This window comes from Macadamia integrifolia, unplaced genomic scaffold, assembly GCF_013358625.1.
Source record: "Macadamia integrifolia cultivar HAES 741 unplaced genomic scaffold, SCU_Mint_v3 scaffold_245A, whole genome shotgun sequence".
Taxonomy (NCBI): Eukaryota; Viridiplantae; Streptophyta; class Magnoliopsida; order Proteales; family Proteaceae; genus Macadamia; species Macadamia integrifolia.
Genome location: NW_024870655.1, coordinates 150260 through 173580, shown reverse-complemented (window position 1 = coordinate 173580; position 23321 = coordinate 150260). Strand labels below are relative to the sequence as shown.

At 37.8% G+C, this 23321-nt stretch overlaps 1 protein-coding gene and 1 pseudogene across 2 annotated transcripts; one reads left to right on the top strand and one right to left on the bottom strand.

Moving 5' to 3' along the window:
• LOC122071521 overlaps positions 1–23321 on the top strand; it is a 66991-nt pseudogene that overhangs the window by 9196 nt on the left and 34474 nt on the right.
• Positions 8165–22686, bottom strand: LOC122071520 (bZIP transcription factor 16-like). Of its 2 annotated transcripts, none has more exons than XM_042635893.1 (11): positions 22281–22686; positions 12926–13047; positions 11559–11609; positions 11377–11478; positions 11122–11211; positions 10907–10966; positions 10474–10640; positions 10328–10382; positions 8987–9029; positions 8609–8895; positions 8165–8483 (listed from the first exon to the last, which is right to left on the bottom strand). In XM_042635893.1, the coding sequence occupies exons 2-11, from the start codon at positions 12980–12982 to the stop codon at positions 8385–8387; spliced, it is 1011 nt and encodes a 336-aa protein (XP_042491827.1). In that variant the 5' UTR covers positions 12983–13047; positions 22281–22686; the 3' UTR covers positions 8165–8384. The 2 variants fall into 2 exon arrangements, with proteins under 2 accessions (XP_042491827.1, XP_042491826.1); XM_042635892.1 differs by having other exon boundaries at positions 8175–8483; positions 11559–11615; positions 22281–22684.

Genomic DNA, 23321 nt, shown 5'->3' with positions numbered 1-23321 from the left:
ATATGTTGATCTCATATCTTGTGAATTCAGGTATCATGTGCCAATGTTAGCATGGATGTGATCTTCCATTTCATTCTGGTTTCCTCGTAGTTCTAACAGGATCATGTCTTTTTGTTTTGTCTAATTTCGTAATAGAAACTATGCCAAATATCATTTTGGATCCACGTAGCCGACAACATTTAGTTGGTATAAGGTCATAGTTGTTTGTTTGTAAACTATGTCAAATATGAAGTTCTAGTTTCGTTTTGCCCAAATGTTAAATTTGGGTATAAAATTTTACACATGATCAATCCAGACTATTCACTACATTTCCAACTGTCATAATGGTCGAATCACCCTTCTACATGGAAAAACTAGGTATGCGCATTCATAAAACTCTCTGGATGTTCCTGTGAGGTGAAGGCAGGTTTAAACCCAATAATTGGTAACAATGGACCTAGGACCTTATAGACACCCATCAGGGGCACGAAATGATCACCATCCCCCCCGCCCCTGGATGCCTGGGTGTGCACTCCCACGCAACCAGCTAGTCTTTTTTTCTCCTTAAATATTATTAACCAAGATAGGTTTTATATATATGGATGCGGTGAACAAATTAGCAAAACATATTCGGATAAGAAAGTAGTTAGGGATTTTTTTTTTTTTAATTCATTAATTGAAGAGACTTAATATATTATGTTATGGTTAGAGTTCATAATATGTAGTTTTTTGTTCTTAGCCATGGTGGCTATATTTTTTAACAAGTACCGATTCATTTGGAAGTCAGAGACAAAAATTGGGCATAAGAAAATTGTTAAAATCATCCAAGAATACAGGTATGACAGTCCAAGGCCACGATTTGGGGCTATTGTTAGAAAGTAGGGTACCTTGCTCAACTGTATTGTAAATGGAGGGCTTGGGTTACGAATCGTAAATAAGGGGGATTTGGAGAAAAGAGAGTGTTGTGAGCACCCCCCCCCTCTTTCTATGTCTTGGTGTCCAAGGAATTCATTAATCCACCCCATTGTCTTAGGTATCAACCTTAGATAGGCTGACACCAATATCGATATGTGACCAATAATGGATTGGGGCATTGTACAGATATGGGGGTATAATTATCAACCATGTGATATCGGTATCTTTGAAGCGCAATACTGTTTGAATACCCTATGATATCGGTATCATTGAAGGGCAAAACTGTTTGATACAACCAATATAATCTCCTAGTATCCGATTTTGATATCAATACTTAAAACCATGATCCACACGATAGTGTGATGCAGATCCTTTTTCCTAAAATTTTGATTGATTTGGTTCAAGTATAAGAGGCTTCATGCAGGCAACCAACTAGACACAACCTTTCCTTGCTCAAAACATTTTAGTTTTATAATTACATGAAATCTGGATAAGCATAATTCAAAATATCATATCCAATTTCTATAGTAAACCCACTAAGCAAATAGCTTGTAGAGGTCCCTTCTAAGTTCTGACTTTGCTAAGGTTGAGGCTTGGGTTATCCATTTTTCCAGTTTAGAAAATCTTGATAAGATCAAAATCTATGATAATTCAAGTACCCAAAGAATGAAACTTGAAATATATCATATATGATTGATAAACCAGAATCTAGTTGACCACTACTAATTCAGGTGGAAGCATATATAAATTGAATACTTTGACCAAGTTGATGAGTCTTAACCACTTTCTGGGTTTTGTATGGGAAGGTGTAGGTGTAACATCCACTTGATGGTGACATGTTCCAGCTAATGGTTTTGAAATTATATATCTTTTTCGAAACCCCATTTTGTAATGTTTTTGGTAAAAATAAATTGGAAAAAATATCTCATGGTGTATTGTACTATTGTCCACTCTCACATTGATTTTCTTTTATTTTCTCTCTCTTATACTTGAGTTTTTTTTTTCTCTCTCCTATGCTGATCATATAGCTTTCATACGACTGATGCCATTCTCCGTACCAGCATTGGTATGACATGGGGAACCATCTATTGCAATAATTTAACAAATTTTAAAATGCAATATTTAGGACAAGGAAGTAGACACTGTTTGCTGCCTTCCCACAGTCCCTCTCTCTCTCCTCTTCCTTCTCTTTCGTTAAATATATGGCCCCCTTGGCTCTCACGAGAGAGCAGGCCTTAGTACAATTGCAAAGTTGTGTAGAAACGCAATCATAAGATGATGTGAAAGATAATGAAAAAATAGAACAAGTAACACACACAAATTTATGAGGTTCAGCAAGGGTACCTACGTCCTCAGTGAGATGAGATCCTGTTTCACTATCAATGGAGAATAGGTTTACAACGCTTGTCTTCACATCTCTCAGTATTATTTTCATTACAGAGAAAGAAAAGCTCACTACAAATATATAGAGAAAAACCCTAATTCAAAAAATACACAACTGCCCTCAAATAAAAAATTCTAGCAGGGGGCTGTGCCCCCCTACATCCAGCTATTTAGGGGGACCACCTGCCCCCTTGCAACCCCCACGGCCCACTAATTGGCTAGTGGGGCTGCCGTCCTACCTGCTGAGGTGCTGCACCAGTACTCCTTGGATTAAACTGTGATGAAATACATGACATCATACACCAACAAGTTGTTCAATTGCGAACTGAGAAACTATGGCTCCTTTTGATAATCATTCAGAAAAAACGTTTCTGACGTTTTTTTGTTCAATGGGAATAAAAAGATGGAGTAAAGCATTTTTTTTCCTTCCTTTCTCTTTTTCATTTAGTATATTTTTTTGATACTTACTATTGACTTGATCTATAAGATACCAATATAAACAGACGATATATAGATTCTTCTCCCTATTACATGGAAAGGGATTTGGGTGTTAAGTGTAATTGTTTTCCCCCATAATCTCATCTTGTGAAAATCATCTGCAACCATTACATTAGTGCAGTGAATATCGGGTGGCTGGGAGCCCCTTGGAACATGTCCCGAATGCTCTCAACTATCGAATACTCACTTCACTTCACCACTCACTATAGACAATTTGCACCCGATTTAATTGATATTCTCATACTTCCTTCCAAAGGATAACTTTCGTTTCACTGATTTTTACCCACCTCAGTTAGGTATCATATAAGGTAAAACAGACCGATAGAAACAAGTCAGACGCGCCACTCAGAATCCTAGATTTTACATACAAGTGAGCCTCTCACACATTCCTTTTTAAAAAAGTGCTGCTCACACATCCCATTAGAAGGGAAAAAAAAAAAAAGGAGCTTCTCACACAAGATTTTAAAAACCCATAATTGGAGATAAGATCCCTTCCCAGTCTCCATCGATCCTGATTCGAATTGGATTGATACACTTTTTAAAAATTAGAATAGGATTGGTTGAATAAATCATGATCGATCTTGATTTTGTGCATTCTAGAATAACAGATTTTAGGGTTTTTAAGACAAGATCATTGAGTTTTCAGATCTAAAAGGCTGATTCTAAGATTTTTAAGCTTGATTCTAGATAAGTCCATGATCAGTTTCAAAATAGACGATTCCAAAATAGATTACAGGAATCAGGGTTAACCAATTTTAATTTGAAACAATCAATTCCATAGATTCCAATCCAATTTCTAGAACCATGCCCTCACCACCTTTTAATTAGTCCAAATTCCAAACCCATGGACCAATTCAAGGTCCAAACCCTTTGAATATATGATGATATGAATTCCAAATTCAATTCAAAAAGTAAAATGCAATTAAAAGTCCTCTTACTCTCCTCTTAGTCTTAGTCACAGCTTCTTACCAATTTCCTATATAAAGCTACATCTGACCAATACTACAAGGAGAAGAGACCATGGACCCATTCTAAGCCCTTAAAAACACAGAATCATCCAAAAGTAGAATCAAATGGCCCATGGTGTGATGGTGGTATCTATGTTCTCTTCTCCCTATTGGAAGAATGGATAAAGTTGATAATATACCAAGACCACATAACCCCACCACCATTAACAAAGAACCCAACTTGTTAATTGAAGAGAGAGAGAGAAAAAGTATGGGAGTACTTAGAAGGTGACAACATGATCTAATTATTGAGTTAATAGTGGGTCTCCTTTTAATTCTTTATATTATATAAAGGGAATTTGAAAGATAGGAAATAAATACTAACCAAAAGGGTTCAAGAGCAAGTGCAAGCCACGTTTTTATTTTAGGAAACCAAAAATGGGGTGGGGGACTAAGGGAGTTAAAGGCAAAAATATCTAATTTAATTAAGTGTTTTCCCGAGACTTGAGCCCTTTATTAATAACTGATTTTCTTGAATGGGGAAAGCTAGGGACTACCCAAACACCAAGGTCATTTGTGTTGGGAAGGTACTAACCACCATGCCCAAATCCATGAAAATGAAGCCCATGTTCTAAAATAAATAAATAGTAAACACATTAACAGGTACCACCCTCACTATTCTCTCTCTTTTCCTCACATGAAATTATATGAAATTATCTCATCTTTCTCTTTACTACTCATGTGCTTTTTATATTTGATCGCATTTTATTGGTGTGCTTATATAGATGATCCTCTTTTCATAAATTAATATAGAGACCGAGATCACTATTACATAAACTGGGTGGTCCCTACATCATTGTGAGGGCCCATGGGAATGTGCACGAAAGCACCCAATAAAAATGAGATTTTTCATTTCACAAGGGATAGGATTGCCATTTCACCCTTCTTATATCTTAGACCATTGATGTTTATCAATAATAAGACATGAAATCAGCTTCACAGTTCACACCCACAGTCTTTGCCAACTCTGATCCAATCGAAATTGACCGGAATCAATCTGAACCCTAAAAGTTCAACACAAATTGGCTGGAACTGAATCAAATTCAGCAAATCATTCTATTTCAAAATTGACAATCTAGTTCCAATTTCTCGATCCATGCTTCTGTTTTATTTCTTTAAAAATCATGGCACAAACAAGCTGACTCTTTGATCAACCCAACCCAATTCAACATTTTCCCAACTAAATAGAATCGCCACCATGGATCTTTTTTCTCCAATAAATCCTATTCAAAATCATAATTATATTAATCATAAGTTATACATATCTATATTCACTTCTCCTAGAGTTATCTTAGGCTTACCCCTAGCTCTTTTAGGTCAAAAGCCAGCTTGGATCAATTACTAAAACGAAAAAGAAATTCTCAAGAGGTAATNTCCTATCCCTAGCTCTGGGACAACTTCAAGAAGAAATAAAGCTATCATTCAAACACAATCCAAACAAGAAGTAAGGGGTCCCATGGATAAGCATGTGAGGAGGACTCCTGAAGAAGTGGTTGCAGAAAGGAGGGATAAAGGTTCATATCAAACAACAATGGAGAACCGAGTAAGAGGAGAAGAAGAAAGAGATAAACTTCGTTCTTATTTTGCAAGGTGGGCTTCTGAGAGTGGTGTTCCATTTAATGCTTTGAAGTTAAGGAGTTTTGAGGAATTGGTAGAGACAATTGGTCAATATGGACCAGGTTTCAAGCCCCCTTCAATTCATGACTATAGGGGGCCTCTATTGAAGTCTAAAAATGATAAAATTGATGAGTTAAAGGTGAAGTATCAAGGATATTGGAGGAAACATGGGTGCACACTCATGTCTGATGGGTGGACAGACAAGAGAGGAAGGCACCTAATTAATTTTCTTGTCAACTGTCTGGAGGGGACTTTTTTTTGGAGTCTGTGGATGCATCTAACCAATCACAAACAGCTGAAATGTTATTTAAGCTACTTGATAGTAAGGTTGAAGAGATTGGTGAAGATAATGTGGTTCAAGTAGTCTCTGATAATGTTGCCAACTATGTTGCAGCGGGTCGACTACTAATGGAGAAAAGGAAGAGGTTATTTTGGAGTCCATGTGTAGCTCATTGCATAGACCTTATGATGGAGGAAATAGGCAAATTACGCTCTTATATGTCTGCTATATCGAAGGGTAGGAAATTAACTGCATTCATCTATAGGCACACTCGTCTTCTTGAAGCTATGAGGCAAAAAACAAGAGGAGACTTAGTGAGGGCTGGAGTGACTAGATTTGCCTCTTCATTTTTAACACTCCAGAGCTTACACAAGCACAAAGAATCTTTGAAAAAATTATTTGTTGATGATGAATGGTCCCGTTCTAAGCTTGCATCTACAGAGGCAGGGAAGAAAGCTTCTGAGACTGTGTTTGCTACAACATTCTAGAATGGTGTGATGGATTGTATAAGAGCATCACAGCCTCTTCTTCAACTCTTGATGATTGTAGATGGTGATGAGTTGCCTACTATACCTGAAGTATATATGACAATACAAGTGGCAAAGAAGAACATCAATAAAATTTTTAGAGACAATGAAAGGAAATGGAAGAAAATCATAGCGATTGTTGATCACCGTTGTGAGACCATGATGAATGGATCAATATATTTAGCTACATTTTTCCTCAATCCAAACAAGTTCTTTAAGGCAATAGCAGATAATCCAGATAATGAGTTGGACTTAGCTAAAAAAACAGATGATGCCTTCAATGATGTTCTTGCAAGGTTGGTGCCTGATGAGACCTTGCAAGATAAGATCATTGTCCAGGTTGACAAGTATACCACTGTTCAAGGAAGTTTTACAAAGGACATGACGATTAGACAAAGGGACAAGTTGAATCCTAGTAAGTATATTTCCTTTTAAAGTTCTAATTAGTTTAGAACTTTGTCTTTTGATTTTTTACTTAGCCTATTTTTTTTATATTATATATTTATAGTCTCTTGGTGGTCTCGACATGGAAGTACTGCTCCTGACCTTTCAAAGCTTGCATTGCGCATACTTGGTCTTTGTTGCTCATCTTCTGGTTGTGAGCGCAATTGGAGCACATTTGAATTTGTGAGTATTGACTATTGAGTTCTGAGTACATGTACTTCACTTAATATGGTTTTATTGAAGATAAGTAGATAACCTCATATTATTAATGTTTTTCAGATTCACACCAAGAAGAGGAATAGGTTAGAGCATCAGCGGTTAAATGATCTTGTCTACATTCAATATAATCGCCGACTTCAAGCAAGTTTCCAAGAAAGAAAAGAACAATGCAGAAACTACAATCCATTGTTGCTCGATGAGCTTAATTAGAGTAGTGAGTGGATGATTGGTGAATCAGAGGATGAATTAGTTCATCCTGAGAAGGATCTCACTTGGAGAGATGTTGATAGAGCATTTGGAGCATCTTCATCATATCAAGGCCACAATAGACCAAGGAGGGCTCCAGCATCTACCAGTGGAACCAATCTTTGCTATACCTGGCGTAGTAGGAGGGTTGAGCTTGAGGATTCTTCAGATGAAGAAGCGGATGAGATGAGTGAAGAGGATATTCGTGATGATGAAAACATTGAAGACGATTATGGCATAACTCCAAATGATGCAAGCCAGCAACAGAATGCAGATGAAGAAGAAGATTTTAATTTAATTACTGATTTGGATCGAAAGTCTTTGAGTCTTTGAACTTGAAGTATTTTGAGTCTTTAAACTTTAAAGTTTTTTTAGTCCTTGAACTTTTAAGTATTTGATTTTCATTGTTTACTAAATTTTTAGCATTTTAGTTTATTTTATGTTTTTTCTTCATTGAAGTTTAAAGTTTTTTAGAATGATTAAGAATCCCCAGGTTAGTCACTTCTCATCCATTTAATTTGGCATCTCGATTTTTACTTTCGATGTGTTTTAATTCTAAGTTCTTAATTACTTCTTTGACAGGAGTAGAAATATAGTGGATGACCTTAGGGTTTAGGCACTCATTATGACATCATAGAGGTAAATATAATAAATACTTCTATATATTTTATGTCTTCTTTTCTTTATATTTATAATTTTGTTTCATAATTATGTATTTATATTATATGTTAATATGTTATGATGATTGATGATTAAATATTGATGATTGATGATTGATGAAGATGAACTTAGTTTATTCACTTTATTGATTTGTTTTCTTGATGAATATCTTACATTGGGATGAATATGAACCTTTAATATTTATTTAGCATACGAGTAATAGGATTCAACTAGGATTTGAGCCAAATAGATTGGTTTTATAAAAAAAAATTACACAGGAACACTTTAGTCAATAAGGCGACACTTTATGCCTGCCTTATTGCTAAGGCGCTCCAAAAGACCCTCAAACGCCTCCATCACCTTACCGCCTTAAAAACTATGCATGCGTCTATCAAAATTAATATCATAAGTTACAACTCAGTGTTCAGGTGCTTTTTAAACTATATTTGCCTCCTCTATGCATGAAAAAAATTTCATCAGAAAATCAACAAACAGCAAATGCACAAGATATGGTTGATGAGCAGTTTGTACACACAACATATTATCGATTGGCACTTTCACAATGGAAGATCGACTACATAGTTATGGTGTTAAACAAATGTCCTAAGATTATTCAAATATGTACCTAACCTGTTTCCTCAGTCTTGAACGCCGTGCTGACTCCCTGTTTGACTGTTTCCTTCTTTGCCTCTTAAGCTCTCGTTCATCCTAAGGCACAGAGGAGAACACCTTCAGAAACATGAACCAAAGAGGCATAGAAACAAGCGTGGACCCACATGCATGCGTCTGTGTGTGTGTGTGTGTGTGTGTGTGAGAGAGAGAGAGAGAGAGACCTGTATCCACATTTCTGTAGGAACACCATCTCGAGTTCCTATTTGACCAGAAGGGACTATGGCTGCAGAAGCAGGTACAGCAGGGAGCTTGCCTCGGGCTGAAGCAACGGATGTTGGTGCAGTCCCTCCCCAATAGTCCATTCCAATGTTCAGGTTTGTTGTTGGACCAGAGACACCATTCGGTGGAACAGCCATAACCATACTTTGATTCAAGATCCCTTGGGTTGGAGGCGTCTGTGTAACAATATTTGAAACACTGCAAGCAGTGCTCCCATTCTGGGCCGTAGCTGTGATCATACATAACGTAACCAAGTTAAATATTGTATACAGAAAAAGCAATCAGGGAGCATGAGCAGAAAACTCAACTTTAAAGCTTACCATCAGCAGAACCTTGTTCACCAGATAGCTTTTGCTGAGAACTCTGGAAATTCAATAAGATATTTCATTTTCCGGTAGAACATGATGGGAAACAAATGAAATATTTTCACATGTCCATATAAATTATGATTTAGATATTCAGTAAAGATCTAAAAAGAACAATCAGTATTAGAACTTTTTTTTTTTTTTGGGGGGGGTGGGGGAGTACTGGAGGAAGGGGGGATTTCAGAGAAACGCTAATTTTACAATATTATGTCCAGGACTTTGCTCCATTCCATGGATATTAAGGGGGGAAAAGCATAGATAGTTCTAACTTTATATACCTAGGTCCACTCGTGAATAAAGAAGGAGAAATAGATGATGATATTATACAAAGAATTAGATTAGGTGCTTTGTATAAGGCGGATGAAATGGAGAGGTGCATCCGGAATGTTGTGCAATCGATGTGTCCCTTTAAAACTCAAAAGGAAAATTTTATAGAATAGTTATACGACTAGCAATGGTGTATGGGGATGAATGTTGGGCAGTAAAGAAAAAACATTTAAACGAACTTAATGTGGTGCAAATGAGGAAGTTGCGATGGATGAGTTGTAAGACTAGAAAAGATAAAATAAAGAATGAACAAATTAGAGCAAACCTAGGCGTTGCCCCTATTCATGATAAGTTGCGAAAAACTTGTCTGAGGTGGCATGGACATGTGCAATGAAGGCCTTTGATTGCTCCAGTATGGTTAAATATTTATGGAAATTTGAAGGAGCTAAAAGAGAAAGAGGTAGGCCTAAAATAACCATAGAAGTGGTGAGGAAGGACATTTATAGCTTAAGATTGGAATCTTGTATGGCTTTAAATAGAACTAATTGAAGAAATAGGATCCATGTAGCTGACCCCATTTGGTTGGGATCATAAGAATTTCGTTGGAACCGAAATATGGGTCGAAACAGTAGATACAGGTATTTTGGGGGGACAATAACAACATTTCATGGTGTGGTCAAATGTCGTTGAAACTGGGCAGGTCAAAAGACTAGAACTAGTCAAAATTGGTCGAAACTAGGTATTTTTCAGTCAAATCTGATCGAAACAGCCAAAATGTGCAAAATATCGTCAAAACCAGTAATATTTACAATTCAACACATGGTTTCATTTCGACCCATTGCGAAACTGGGAAATTTTAGTTTCGACCAAGATTTAGAACCATGGTTGGGATAAGGCCAAGCTGCTGAGTTGAGTTGTATACTTCTATCTAAGCTTTATCAGCCAACCATAGAGTAAGCAGCATAAGGGGGCAAACCCTAAGAAAAGCAAGCAGGAAAAGTACAAAGCACAAAGTTTGATATGGCATACATTTTGTGAATTCGCATCACTTCCTTCACTTGAACCTTCACTTCCACTGTCACCACTGCATACACCATCCACATGGCCATGATCAATACAGTGTCAAAATGTCAGAAATATGCTAGAAAATAATCAAAAACCTAGAGTTGCTTTACCTCTGAGAAATGCCACCACTGGCAGATGCCCCAGATGCCTTTCCTATCTCATTTCCCTTGCCCGTAAGCATACCCAGGCTTCCTAAGCTTCCTTTAGATCGCTTGAGAGGACTCCTGCTCTTGCGGTCACCTGCTTTACCCTCTCCATCATTGCCACCAGCAGAAACCTGAAATATTAGAATTTTTCATCTCCCATGTTGCAGAAACTGGGAAAATGTAGCAATGACTTCCAAGGAAATGAGGAAGAAAATAGTTGATAACTGTTTGGAACAGTCACTGACAACATAACACATATATATGCTATCTGAGAAGTACAAACTTTTAAATTTCGCTTCAAGCACAACTTGATTGTAACCACATAAATCATGATTACATGGAGATATGGGTATCAACATTATGTAGCCATTTCTCGGAAGAGGCATCCAATACTTACAGAAGCTTCAGCTGTTCCATTCAGGGAAGGCACTGCATAGGGGCTATATGGATGAGATCCCTGCAATGATATACAAATAAATGAATATTAGAAAGAGATATCTTCTGATAAATTATTACATGGAGAAAATTTTTATGCCATCAAATAGCATAACTCCTTAAATAAAAGGAAATTAAAAGCTGCAGAAGATTTAAACAGTATTAGAAGGAAGGTACCGGTGGGAGAGATGGATGTGCATAGAGACCCCCATGCGTATACATGGCAACATATGGAGGTGGCGGTGTGCCATACGGAGGCATTAGGTGCTGCAGGGAGAATAAATGTTAAAGATTCTTCAATACTAGAGCAAAAGTACATCCAGCCAGGGACTCCAAATCAAAATTCCATCAAATCACGCCCATACCATAACAACAAAGCAGCAACTCATGTGCGACTATTAAAGTAGTAAAAAACTAAGTAAGGTGAAATACCTGCCCCCACACATAAGGATGACCTTGAGGACTGGATGCAACAGGAGAAGGGAAGAACCCAGGTGGTGGCATTGGGGGGGTTCCAGCAGAGTTGTAGTATGCCTAGAGGCAGGCCCAGAATATGCTTCAGGATTGATGAAAACTTAATCCAGAAAAGAAGTAAAACTCAGAAAAGTCAGTACCTGAAGTGAAGCCCAGTCATGGTAAACTGCGGCAGGGCTGCTAGGTGGAGGCTGCTCCTGCATTAAAAAAAATTAAAAGAACAGAACAACAATATCAAAAACAAGAGCAATTTACATCCCCCTCCCCTGTATTTTGTTCTTATTACATCCCCCTCCCCTGTAGTATGTTATATCTTACAAGTAGACCCACTCCGTTAAGTTTAAACCGTTAAATTTGTCCAATATTTTTTTAATACCTATATTATCCTTCTATTGTGTGCTTTGACTCTTTCACCCTCTCACCCTTTCAAAACAAAACCTTGATATACAGTGACCTAAAAGAGGGGAAAAAAGAAAAACTGAAACTGCTTAAACCAACAACCACCGCAGGTAACAGTTGATCTAGGCTACCGGAGGACCAAAAGCAAAAACCGTTGACAGTTGTAACAATCCCAGATAGTGGTGTTGATGGTGGTGGGGCGTGGGTTGTAAGGGAGGAGGAGATGGTGGCGGCGATAGCAGTGGTGGTGGTGGTTGATGATTCGGCCGCTGAGAATTGTGGCATTAAGCTTTTGTTTCTCCCAAATCAATTCTCCCTCCCTTTTCCTCTTTAAAAAATTGTAAGAAATTTTCACTTCTTAAAATTGGATTGCTTCTATTTAATCAATCTATGGAATTAGATGAAAACGTTGCCCCTATAGCATTTATTTTGGATACTTCACAATAGTTTGCTTACATGGTTGAGGGAAAAGCGTTTGATTCATTCTTTCCTCTGAAATTTGTTTGATCAGCTACACTAACTATTGTGATCATTTTCTGTTGTGATCATTGTGACTTTTGAGTTTGTTTTTTGGGTAAAATAGATCATAGTCACATGTTTTTCTTATAGGTTTTGAATCTCCTATCACAACAGCATAATGAAGCGGGTTTTACAAGAGATCATCGCCGTGTGATGGCCAAAACATGACTATGTCCAACCCCCGCCCCCAGAGAAAGGAGTACTTACTCCGGCGATCAAAAGCCCTATGCCAATTGCCGGAGAAACATAACAACAACCAATGTAAAGAAGGAAAACCTTAGAGTTGAATATGCCCAAATTTCTGATTCAGCAATGAATGAATTGAAATGGAAGATGGGTGAATGGGAAATCCCTTCACCCATTTTTTAAGGTTAATATCTTTAAAGGCTAAAATTGACTTTTAACATTTAAAATTCACACCACAGTTGACCACACTAACACTGTCAACTGACAGGGGAGGATGATGTAATTTCCAAAAATACAAGGGAAGAAGATGTAATAATAGCAAAGTACAGGGGAGGGGGATGTAAATTGCTCCAAAAACAATCTAAGAGCGAGCTAAACAGAAAACCCTTTCAATGACACAGACCTGTGCTGAAGACGACTTTGGTGTCTTTGTAGAAGCATCCGCATCTGCATTCCCCATGATTGAAGATTGTTGGATATCTTAGATATAATCCAAATCCATCCTTATAAGTAGAGCATGTGTGCCTGAAAATTTGAGTCAAGAGATAAGAGAAGCCATACATAAAATACAGACTTCATTATAGCCAGAGAAGAGGAAAACTACCATAGATTATTCTATACAACTTTCCATCTTTTGAAGAAATTAAATACATCAAAGTTTCTATTTTGAATTCATCATCATTCAAAAACTGAACATCGTGTGTGTGATGCAGATGCAAGGAAGAAAAGGAGAAATTAGCAATGGTAGTTTCTCTTCCTTCTCTTCCTTTCATCTGCATCAGTGACTCAGTGTGCATGTGTGACTAAGACTAGTTAGAAACCCAAGATCTGCAACCAGTAACTTGTGAGAGGAGAAGAGAGAAAGAGAGACTGCAAGGAGAGAAGCAGCCGATTGTCTTCGGCAGTCCCCCTAAGTATATTTGTATACTAAATCCAATTACAACCTTTCAAGGAAAGTTATTCCTTGTCCAACAAGAATAACAATAATACAATTCAAGCTAACGAGGAAAAACATATATATTCTAATTAGGAAAGAAACAAACAAGAGAATAAAACCACCCAACTACATCTATCATCTATGAATAAGCCATGATAGGGACATTCCGCTACCGCGGTACACAACAACAATCATTTTGTCAAAACAGTCCTGACGAATTTCATAAAAGAGCTCATGGGGCTGCACCAATCTCATTGTTAATTAAAGGAACCACCATATGACCAAGTGACCAACCGCCAAAAGATACACACCTTAGGAATTTCCAGCCTTCCAGCGCAAAAAATAGTAAAAGCAGATGGATTTTACCACAAGATGTAAATCAGTTGAGTAAAATCAAATACATGAATTTATCCAATGGCATTGATTTTGGCCCCATGCATCAAATGCCAGATCTCAGTTCTTTGCACTGTAGCTACTATTCATATTTGAATACCACACTAGTATGTCAAGCACTTTGACCAGATTTCCCCAAAGATCAACTTCATTGAGTGAAAGAAAAATGTCCACCCTGAAAACCAATGTTTGGATGGTTTCGACCACATCTGTGCTGAAATCATTTCATTACAGGCAGCAAACAAGGCCAAAATATTTCTACTGCCCAAGGGGGGAGGCAGAAAGTGAATCTTTGTATGTGTCATTACCGCCAAAAAGGCCAAAATGTTTCAGAAAGAACCAGAAACTGACATGAATAAGAACTCCCCCAAAAGATACATACTGATGTAACTGATCTCAACCTTTTCATCAAATTTGGTTGTTTGACCCAAATTTCTCTTTTGTCTGAAGCATTAAATTGATCGATTTGAATCATTTGTCTAATCATTTTTCTTGGAGTGGCTTTTTTTCATAGGCAACAACCAAAAGAAAAAAAAAATCATCAATCAGTTTCCTTGGATGACCTCCTTAGAAGTATGGAAACCCTAATCCTAATTAGCGTTTTACGCTCAAAGTGCTTGAAACTAAAGAAGGCAGACTAGGGTTCAGGTCTAGGGAATTGAAATCTGAAACTATGACTAAGTAATGGAACTACTGAGGTCAAATACCAGGACAGGGATTGAGAGATAAACAAGGAATTGCAAACTACTGAAAAATGATTTAAAAACAGAGCATCTCCGAAGCTTGAGTAGGTTGAAGAAGATAGAGCAGAAGCAAGGATTACGAAGAGTGATTGATAAACTCCCAAGTAGCAGAACAGAATTGAAAACTGACTCTTCTTATGGCCTAGGGAATCCACCCAATCGGCCGAGTAGAATCTCTCCAAAACTTACAGTCAATCCCCACTAACTTAACTAGCAACAGAAGATTCTCATTGATCAGAATTGTGTCCACAACAGCAGGGTTGATCCCTTATAACAGTGTAGGGATCAGCCCAACTGGTTGGGTTACAATTGTAGACTTCCCAAAAGCAGAGACATGACACAAAATATAAACTACGCTACTCTACTTTGTTAACAAGCTTCCAGAACATGAACAACGGAAATATATTATAAACTAAGTTACAAGATCAGAAAATAGAGATTAAACTATGGCTGCTGGAAATCTCTAGAACTATTGAACTAGTAACCAGAACAGGCCCAAAACAGGGTATCAATCGGCCAATTTTACCTTCTTCCTGCTGAGTGCATCACATATGTTTCCCATGACTGCTTGATCTTCTAATGGATTTAATTTCATGACATTTAGCTATGCATTTAGATCACAGGTATTTGAGGTTTGGAACTGAAAAGTCAAGCTCAAAGGCCTTCTAGTTACCGTTCTTAGGGGGTCCGGCCAGCCTCTTGATCTGGCTACGTTGAGGTACGCTTGTTCAGCTAGCCAACGAATCTTCAGATGTCTGTTTCACAGCTGGTTTAGGGAAGGTTTGGAAAGACCATACCAAAATCACAAATGTCATAATAACAACTAAACCCAATACATTACTTCTTTAGGTACCCAAGAATATGTTCAAATAAACACCACTCCTTGTATAGTAATTGTGCTGAAGCTCAAATAACCCTACCGAGATCACAAGAGTCAACCTGCAACTTCTACTCAATTGCAATGTCCACTGTTTGTTTACAGAAAGTTGCATTTTCTTCTTTTTGTGCTTGTCAAAGATAAATGGCCCTTGATTTAGTACTTTAAGTAGGATAGTAGAGTTTTTTAGGTCATCAGTAGGGTCAAGGTGTCAGAAATATATGTAAAAATGAGATCTCAGGTCAATGGTGGTCAAATTCTATTCTTGTTTCCTTGCATTCTTCTATATTACAATCCCATGGACATTTGCGACCCAATAAGGCCCATATCACATGTCCGGGGCATTTTAGCTCATTTGTGGAGACCTAAAACAGAAAGCTGAGTCGCAGAAGTAAATTTGCCTTCTTATTTTGAGAGTCCATCAAATATCCTCCTGCTAGACACTCGCCAAATTTCCGAGAACATCCCCTTTCTGGTTGTTGAGAGATTCCAGCCCTTAGTTGATCTTAGTTTCAGGCCTAAACCTTACATCCAATTCAAGACAACTCCTCTTGGACTGAACATTGTTGCCACCAGGGCAGCAACACACTTTAAGACCTGTGTTCTGCTTGTTTTGGATAGCTTGGCCTACATCATCTTCCCTTAATCCTTTCACAGTGCTGCTGCAATTAACATCCAGCCTGCTGATCCTAATTCAGAATGGCTAGGTTCTTCACATTCCAACGAATACTGAGCATCTAGTAGCAAGTTCTCATTAGCCATTGTCCAAATGATGCAAATGACTATTTCAACTCAGGAAGTTAGGATTCTGACAGTTTTCTATTATATTCCAAGGTAAGCAGTGAAATAGCTTGTTTGCCTGGTGCAAATACGGCATACGATCCCTAACCATTTTGATGGGGGCTGGGGGGTTATGACTAGGTGCAATTTCAGTATGTTGGTGCCCAGAAAACAAAAATACGTTCTACGAGTTTTCAAATGGCAACAGCTACGGCTGGGCCTCCAGAATCAGAATAAAGATCAAAGCTCCATATCACAACATGTCAACACATGTTTCACATTCAGAGGATCAGGAACAACCATATTGGTACAACCAAAGAGACTAATTAGAATGGAAAGAAGCTCGAGCTGATAAGAATAACCACAGTATTTTTCTGTATTCATTTGAACACTGGGGAAGACCATTCAAGCACTGAAGATCATGCAGAGTTCAGATGGCTAAAAATCATTTTAACAAAAGTTTTGGTACAGGCAATATATTAAGAACTACCAATCTGTGGTGGCTCCCAATCCTCCAAACATGAGATACTATCAATCCCATTATGTTAGGCTTGTACTAGTAGCAGAAAAGCATTTCATCCATATATCTTACTTGTTACATGTCATAAGATGCTTTAGTTTTAGAGTGCATAAAACTGTATGAATAAGCTCACACTAACTCAACAATTTGGCACCCCAGTTTAGTATTAGATTGGGAGACATCAGGATGGAATTGGAAAATGGAATGTAATGATACATACTGATAATATATATACAGAAGAAAGGGTCCTCTATTGATTCAAAAAGAATCTATGGGATAGAAATAGAGGAAGAAGAAGAAATGATATTCAAATCCTAATAGTGTTCAAACTGGTCTTTCTAGGTACCTAGCTCTAAACTTCGCCATCAGTCACCGAAGGAAATATATTCAGTAATCAATTTTTCTAGCATAAATCCAAACTGACACTTATAAAGTTATGATATAGTTGTTTCCTGCCTCAATGTATTCTTAAACTCTCTCACAAAGTTTTATGGTATGACTCATAAATTTTCGCCAGATAATTATGATAGATTTGAATATCCCCCTATACTTCTGATAGGAGCTTAACATTTTTCCCCCTCCAAAGTCCAATCCAACAAATACTTAGAACTCATAATCTTGTTAAGTAATTTAACAAACAAATAAAAAACCATCAATACCAAAGAACTTCCATATGAAGGGAGACCATCTAGACTTAAAGCATACCCTTTCTTTCATCTTTCCAAAAGCTTCCTTAACTCCAAAACAGCTACCCCTTACAGTTGCATTGTTGACAATGTTTCCTTCAAGATTCTTCCTTCGTGGTTTTCATGGAAAAAAAAAACTGATAATAAGTATTCCATATTTTGACAATCTTCCTATCCTTCTTCACCCGAGACTATTTAACCCTTGGTCTTAATGCACCCATTAACCAACAACGAATTAACACTAGTCCAGCCAAGGGTTATTTTTTAGCCCCAGCAGATGACCTATGAAGCTTTTCAAACCAAAACCCTTCAGAAGTCCCTTCCACCATATATTATGCTTCCTTCCGACCTGGATAAAATTTATACCTCCAGATTTTAATTCTAATAACTTCACCAACAGGACATTTGCTAACCTCTGATAACTTTTGGAGAAAGAAAAAACTTGAATTTGGTATCACTCAAAACTAAAATTCAATTTGATCTCTCCACCACAATTTCTTCTACATGTAGATTTCTACATATAATATGGTGGGTAGTTTTCCCAGACAATACATCCTTCACTAAAACTATCAATGGCACAAATATCTGACACGTGGTCAGTTTGATGGAGCTGAAATTTTGTCGACAGATGAAGACCAAGGTCCCCCGCTCACACATCGAGTTACAGTCCACCAGAAGTTGACCACGTGGCAAAATAAAGCTTTGAAAATCCAATGAAAAAATGGAAGTCGTTGAAAAGAATGGATGGCTCAAATGCAAGGTGATTATGCAAATAGATGGGAGGGTATAAGACTGAATTTGAGTGAAATTTTACAAATGGTCAATCCAGACCATTTCCTAGAAATCAAATGGTTGTGTTTGCCCCATCAACCTTCCATGTGGCATAGAAAGGTGTTCAATCAAAAGATTCCCTCTGGACTACTTGATCCAGAGAAACATTTACACACACTCAATGCAAACAAAAGTAACGATGTGTACCAAGCTATTAACATTCAAACCAATAAATGGAGATCCAGATCCCAAACTGGACTGCAACCTACATCGAGGCTGATAATTATCACCAGTCCTTTTTCCTTTAGGCTCCCAATTTCCCTCCCTCCACACCTCTGACACTGTTGAGAAAAACCATCACTCCATATTTTTAGCCACAGAAGATGGATTTACATCCAATACCAAAATTATCAAGTAATTTTTGTGACCAACAACAGGAATTCCAAAATCAAACCATGACAATTAGCGCTCATGTCAATTCATCATCAAGAAAAAGAGGCAAACTCTCATAGAGGAATTCAATGTTGGCAAGCATCTGGACCACTGAAGAGGAAAAACTGGAGTATTCAAAGGTGACCATACTATTACAGATTATTAACACTATTAGGGTGATGGTGGTGGGATGAGAAGGCGCTTTGAACATATTCAGAAAATCAATTTTGATTGGATTTTGGGGGATCTGTATGCAACAGCTCAATCTTGTAGTCCAACATCGTTACCCACCCCACCAAGAAAAAAATGTCTTGAAGCTTAAAATCCCAATCCGAGCTCCTAAGAAAACAGGCAGGGCTATACTCAAATTACAAGTTCTATCAACAGTAGGACTGAAGATCAAAGTTCATTTTTGGTTTGTCAAGTCCCTCATAATGCTACACTCAATTGATTGCAGAGGAACATTCAGCTTTGGTGAATAGTTGGTTGACCACAAGAGAGGATGATCCATGGAGGGGAGGGGGTGATAACCGACCCATTGGCGGGCCGCAGGAGAGTTGGCAATGGGAAGGACTGCTAGATCACCAATATATATAGGACCATATCCCTATGATCTAGTGCCCCTCCCCCCACTCTTTAGTGCTTGGAGCAACCCGGGGTCCAAGAAACTGGTTCAGATTGCTTATGGGCCCACCCGATAATATCAACTCACTCAAACAAATTAGTGGCAAGACTGTAAATAATCTGAAATTCAAAGTCCTTTAAGAGCAGTAAACACCAGTGGCAGAATCGTAAATACTATGAACAGTATATGGTCCTTGTTGGCATAAGAAACATAATCAAACTCGAGTGTAATAATTAATCACTTATGGGGGTATTCACGGGATTGATTACCAATAAAATTGGTCTCAACAGCCACGTTTGGGGGTAATTTTCTTCCTCTAGGCGAGGGAGAGGCGGAAACAGATCTCAGTCCTCTGGAGAGAACTCTGTAGTATGAAGGTATTTCATTCTGAAATTTCAGAGGGAGAATAACAGGACACAACTGCCTTGGATGCTGCCATCAATCAGCTAAAATTCAATAATGAATAACAAGGGAGATCCAACTTCTGCAACCCTAACCTGGCGGTCAATACAGTTCCAGGTTTGGTCGTGGAGTAATAGCTCACAGCAGAAAATGATTCTGGCCAATAAACCCTGTAGGTTGGGTCGCTTTAATTAAGTGAGTCTAGCCCCCAAGTTTGGAGGTGAAAAGACTTGTGATGAGGGAGATCACTTGGATTCTTTGACTACAGGGTATTCACAGGTAAGGCAAAATAAACAGCAGAAAAACAAGAAAGAAATAGAAGGAAGAAATAGAAGGAAGAAGAAGATAAGGGAGGGAAAGAGTGTTATCACAGGGAAGGAGAGAGAAGAAGAACGGAAAGGAAGAGAGGAGAAGATGCACGCCAAAAGCAAACTCTCAAAGCACAGTTCAGCAGCTCTGCTGCTCATTTAATCAACTCAAATCTTCATTCTTTCAAATCTGATTTCCCCATCGGGTTACAACAAATTATAGAAGAAACACCCGTACATAAAAATGGAAACCCAATTAAAATAGGAAACTAAATATTCTAGGAAATATATCAAATATGGAATTACCAAACGAAATCCTACGTAGTCCACCCACCCAAATAAAATAAAATAAAGATTGCACCCTATATTCACTGTGATCCCTTGCCAGACCAGAAAACCGGTAGAGGACTGGTTCTTGGTTCGGGCCTCCAAAGAGGGTCATTCTTCTCCAGCCAAGCCAAGGCAACTGCATCAGTGCTATATTGTTTCCTTCTGTAGTGTTCCCATTCTGAAAGTTTTGAGGCTTCTTCTAATTAGTAAAGTAACTATTCACGAAATAAAAGGCACACTTTAAATAGCAATGGCTAATAAGTACAGCAAAGCGTATCTACGGACAGGGAATCCTTGTACTAATTTCTCGCTTCATCAGAAACAAAATAAAAAATCATAGAGGGCAAAAATGGACATAATAATAGAGACAATAAAAGAAATGTTATTTCATTTTGACGCACCCAAAAGAAATTGAAGGATTACATTTTGTTAATTATGTATCTAACAAAGACCATTCATCATGGTAGAAACCTCTTCTTGATGAATCATGGCAGAAACCTTTACAGAGAAGAGTGACAAACATGTGATAAAGCACACACTTTTTAAGATGAGAGATATCAGACATAAGAAGCGAAAACCCATGGAAAAGTAGACAACATTCCAGCAAGTTAGAGAAGAGTAGACAAATCAGCTGAGAACAACAAGCAAATCACATACCCTTAAACCGAGCTTCGAGGTTTCTGTTTCGAGACTGGTTTCAGTCAGGCTGGGAACCAAAATGTTTCAGTCGAAACTTGGTATTATTTCTATGAATATTGATGTTTGGTTTCAGGGGCCAAATGGCCAGATTAGGTCATAAAACTTGTAGGATGTCCTATTTTAGACCTTTTAAACATAGTGGAACCCTTAGATAGTAAAAAAAAACACCCAAAATAGTAGTTTGGCTTCGGACCCTCGGAAACCTTACGTTGTAAGATGCTCTATACACAAAATTTGGTACTAGAATCCACATGATTCTATTAAAACAACTAAAATATTTAGGAATGAATAAACATAAAATTATAAATCATTGCATAATTATCAAATGTTATACATGGTTCATTACAAGTGATTTGGCCAAAATTCACAAAAATTAATGTTTTCGATAAAGTTTCTCTCATTGGAGTCGAAACTACCGAACAATACCGAAACTTGAACATGGTCACAATCTCGATTGAAACCTTAATTTTATATGAAGGGTTTGACCGAAACGATACTGAAATCCAAATCATGGTCGAAATTTCCCCGAAATTGCGAAATTTCAGCAGAAACTTTGACAAAAAATTTATATCGCAGTAGGTTTCATTTCAAGAACTTGAGAAACCGAAACGAAACCCGAGATTTCCTCGCAAAACCATGTACCTTGTGTTAAACACAACTATCATGACCTTAAGCAGCCATGTATTGATTCAATTTGCTTATAAATCATTCTTAGATGGAAATCAAAAGGATTTATGCTTAGAAACTGCCATCAAGCAGATGAAGGTTCTCAACCAGAACCCTGAACCCAATGCCTGAAACTAATAACCAGACATGACTACAGGACACAACAAAGCAATTAACCCAAAAAATAAAATGCCAATAAATGCATCTTTCTCTGCCTGAGCAAAACCCAATATAAGATCAAACAAAAATACCTCCACACACACACGCATAAGCCTAGAATTAACATGAAAGAAAGAGTAATTGCTACTGAAAAGGGCTCAGATCCTCCAAAACTGTAGACTATCAACTCTAATTTTTCTCCTACATTCTTCCGGAGGTGAAAAAACAAAAAACCTTAACATGCAACGTCACAGTTACAGGATTTTAATATAGAACTATAAAGCACACAAGAAGCAAAATTCTTACACAAGCACACTAATCTCCACCCAAGCTATTAAAAAAATACAAATTCCAACAATAACAACCTGAACAAGCAACAATAATAATTAAAAAAATCCACATAAAATTACGTTCTTTCAAAAAAAAATACCTTTTAAACTCGGGCAAATCTTCTGAGTTCCTCAAACTGAAACAAGGAGAGAGACAACCCTAAGAAACAGAGAAAATTTGCTTCTTACTGGATGAAACGTAGGAGACTGGAACTAAACAAAAACCAGAGAAAAAAAAAATCCTGATAAGAAGCAGGGAAAGATGGAAGGAAAGAAAAGAGAGACGAGGGAAGCAGAGAGAGGTTCGTTCAACTAAATTTCATTGATTTCTATATGAAATTAAAAATTCCAGAGAAGGTAAGAAAATCGATCGTCGATCCTTCTTGAGTTGGGGAAGATCGAGCAGCTAGGGTGCATGCGCCCCTCCGACAGCGGGAGAGAGACTGCTGTCTTGCGCCATCCGATCTGTACCTTTGGCGCACGTTAGAAAAAGGTGCCACAAGTCGGTTTGCCATATCAGATGAAAAAGATAGTCCTCATGTTTGCCAACTAAGTTTGTACATCGTAACCACGGTCTATCAACCTAAATTAATGTTTCTCTCTCCAACTAATCTGTTTTTATCCTTATCCGGGAGGGAGATCACTCTCAGGCCGTGTGGCCCCTTCACTACCACTCTTGGGGTGAATGACAGTGTATGTAGACTGTAGAGGGGTAGGATTTTTCATTTCATGAGAGGTAGGGCAGTGATTTTGCACTTCGTGTGTCTGGGTGCAAACTCCGTGTAACGTGATAAGCGTGGTTTTGTTTTTCTTTTTCCTATACATATTGATTTTTGCCAAGCTTAGGGTAATAGTGCCCATTCTACATATGGAGCCACATATTGAATACTTTGAAATATAGAGATCCTGATTTGACTTTCACACAATAAAGAGATGTAATTGAAAAGTTAGGCTTAGCAGCGATGCTCCATGAAACCTTTGGATCGAGAAAGAAATGATTAAACTAGAGAAAATGGAGCCCCTCCTTTTCACGTAGCAGTTTCTTCCTATTTGTTTGGTGGGTAAAACAGGTGGGAAATAAAAAGTCGTAGACTGTAAATGTAATGGGTCAAAAGAAAGCAAAAGCAATGAAAAGAAATGAT

What these genes read in the sequence shown, in the direction of transcription:
- LOC122071520 (XM_042635892.1), bottom strand. Translation starts at nt 12,982, where the DNA reads ATGGGGAATGCAGATGCGGATGCTTCTACAAAGACACCAAAGTCGTCT. An exon ending in ATCCTTATGTGTGGGGGCAG is followed by an intron (nt 11,212 to 11,376) that starts GTATTTCACCTT and finishes TTCTCCCTGCAG; the next exon opens with CACCTAATGCCTCCGTATGG. An exon ending in AGTGGTGGCATTTCTCAGAG is followed by an intron (nt 10,383 to 10,473) that starts GTAAAGCAACTC and finishes TGGTGTATGCAG; the next exon opens with TGGTGACAGTGGAAGTGAAG.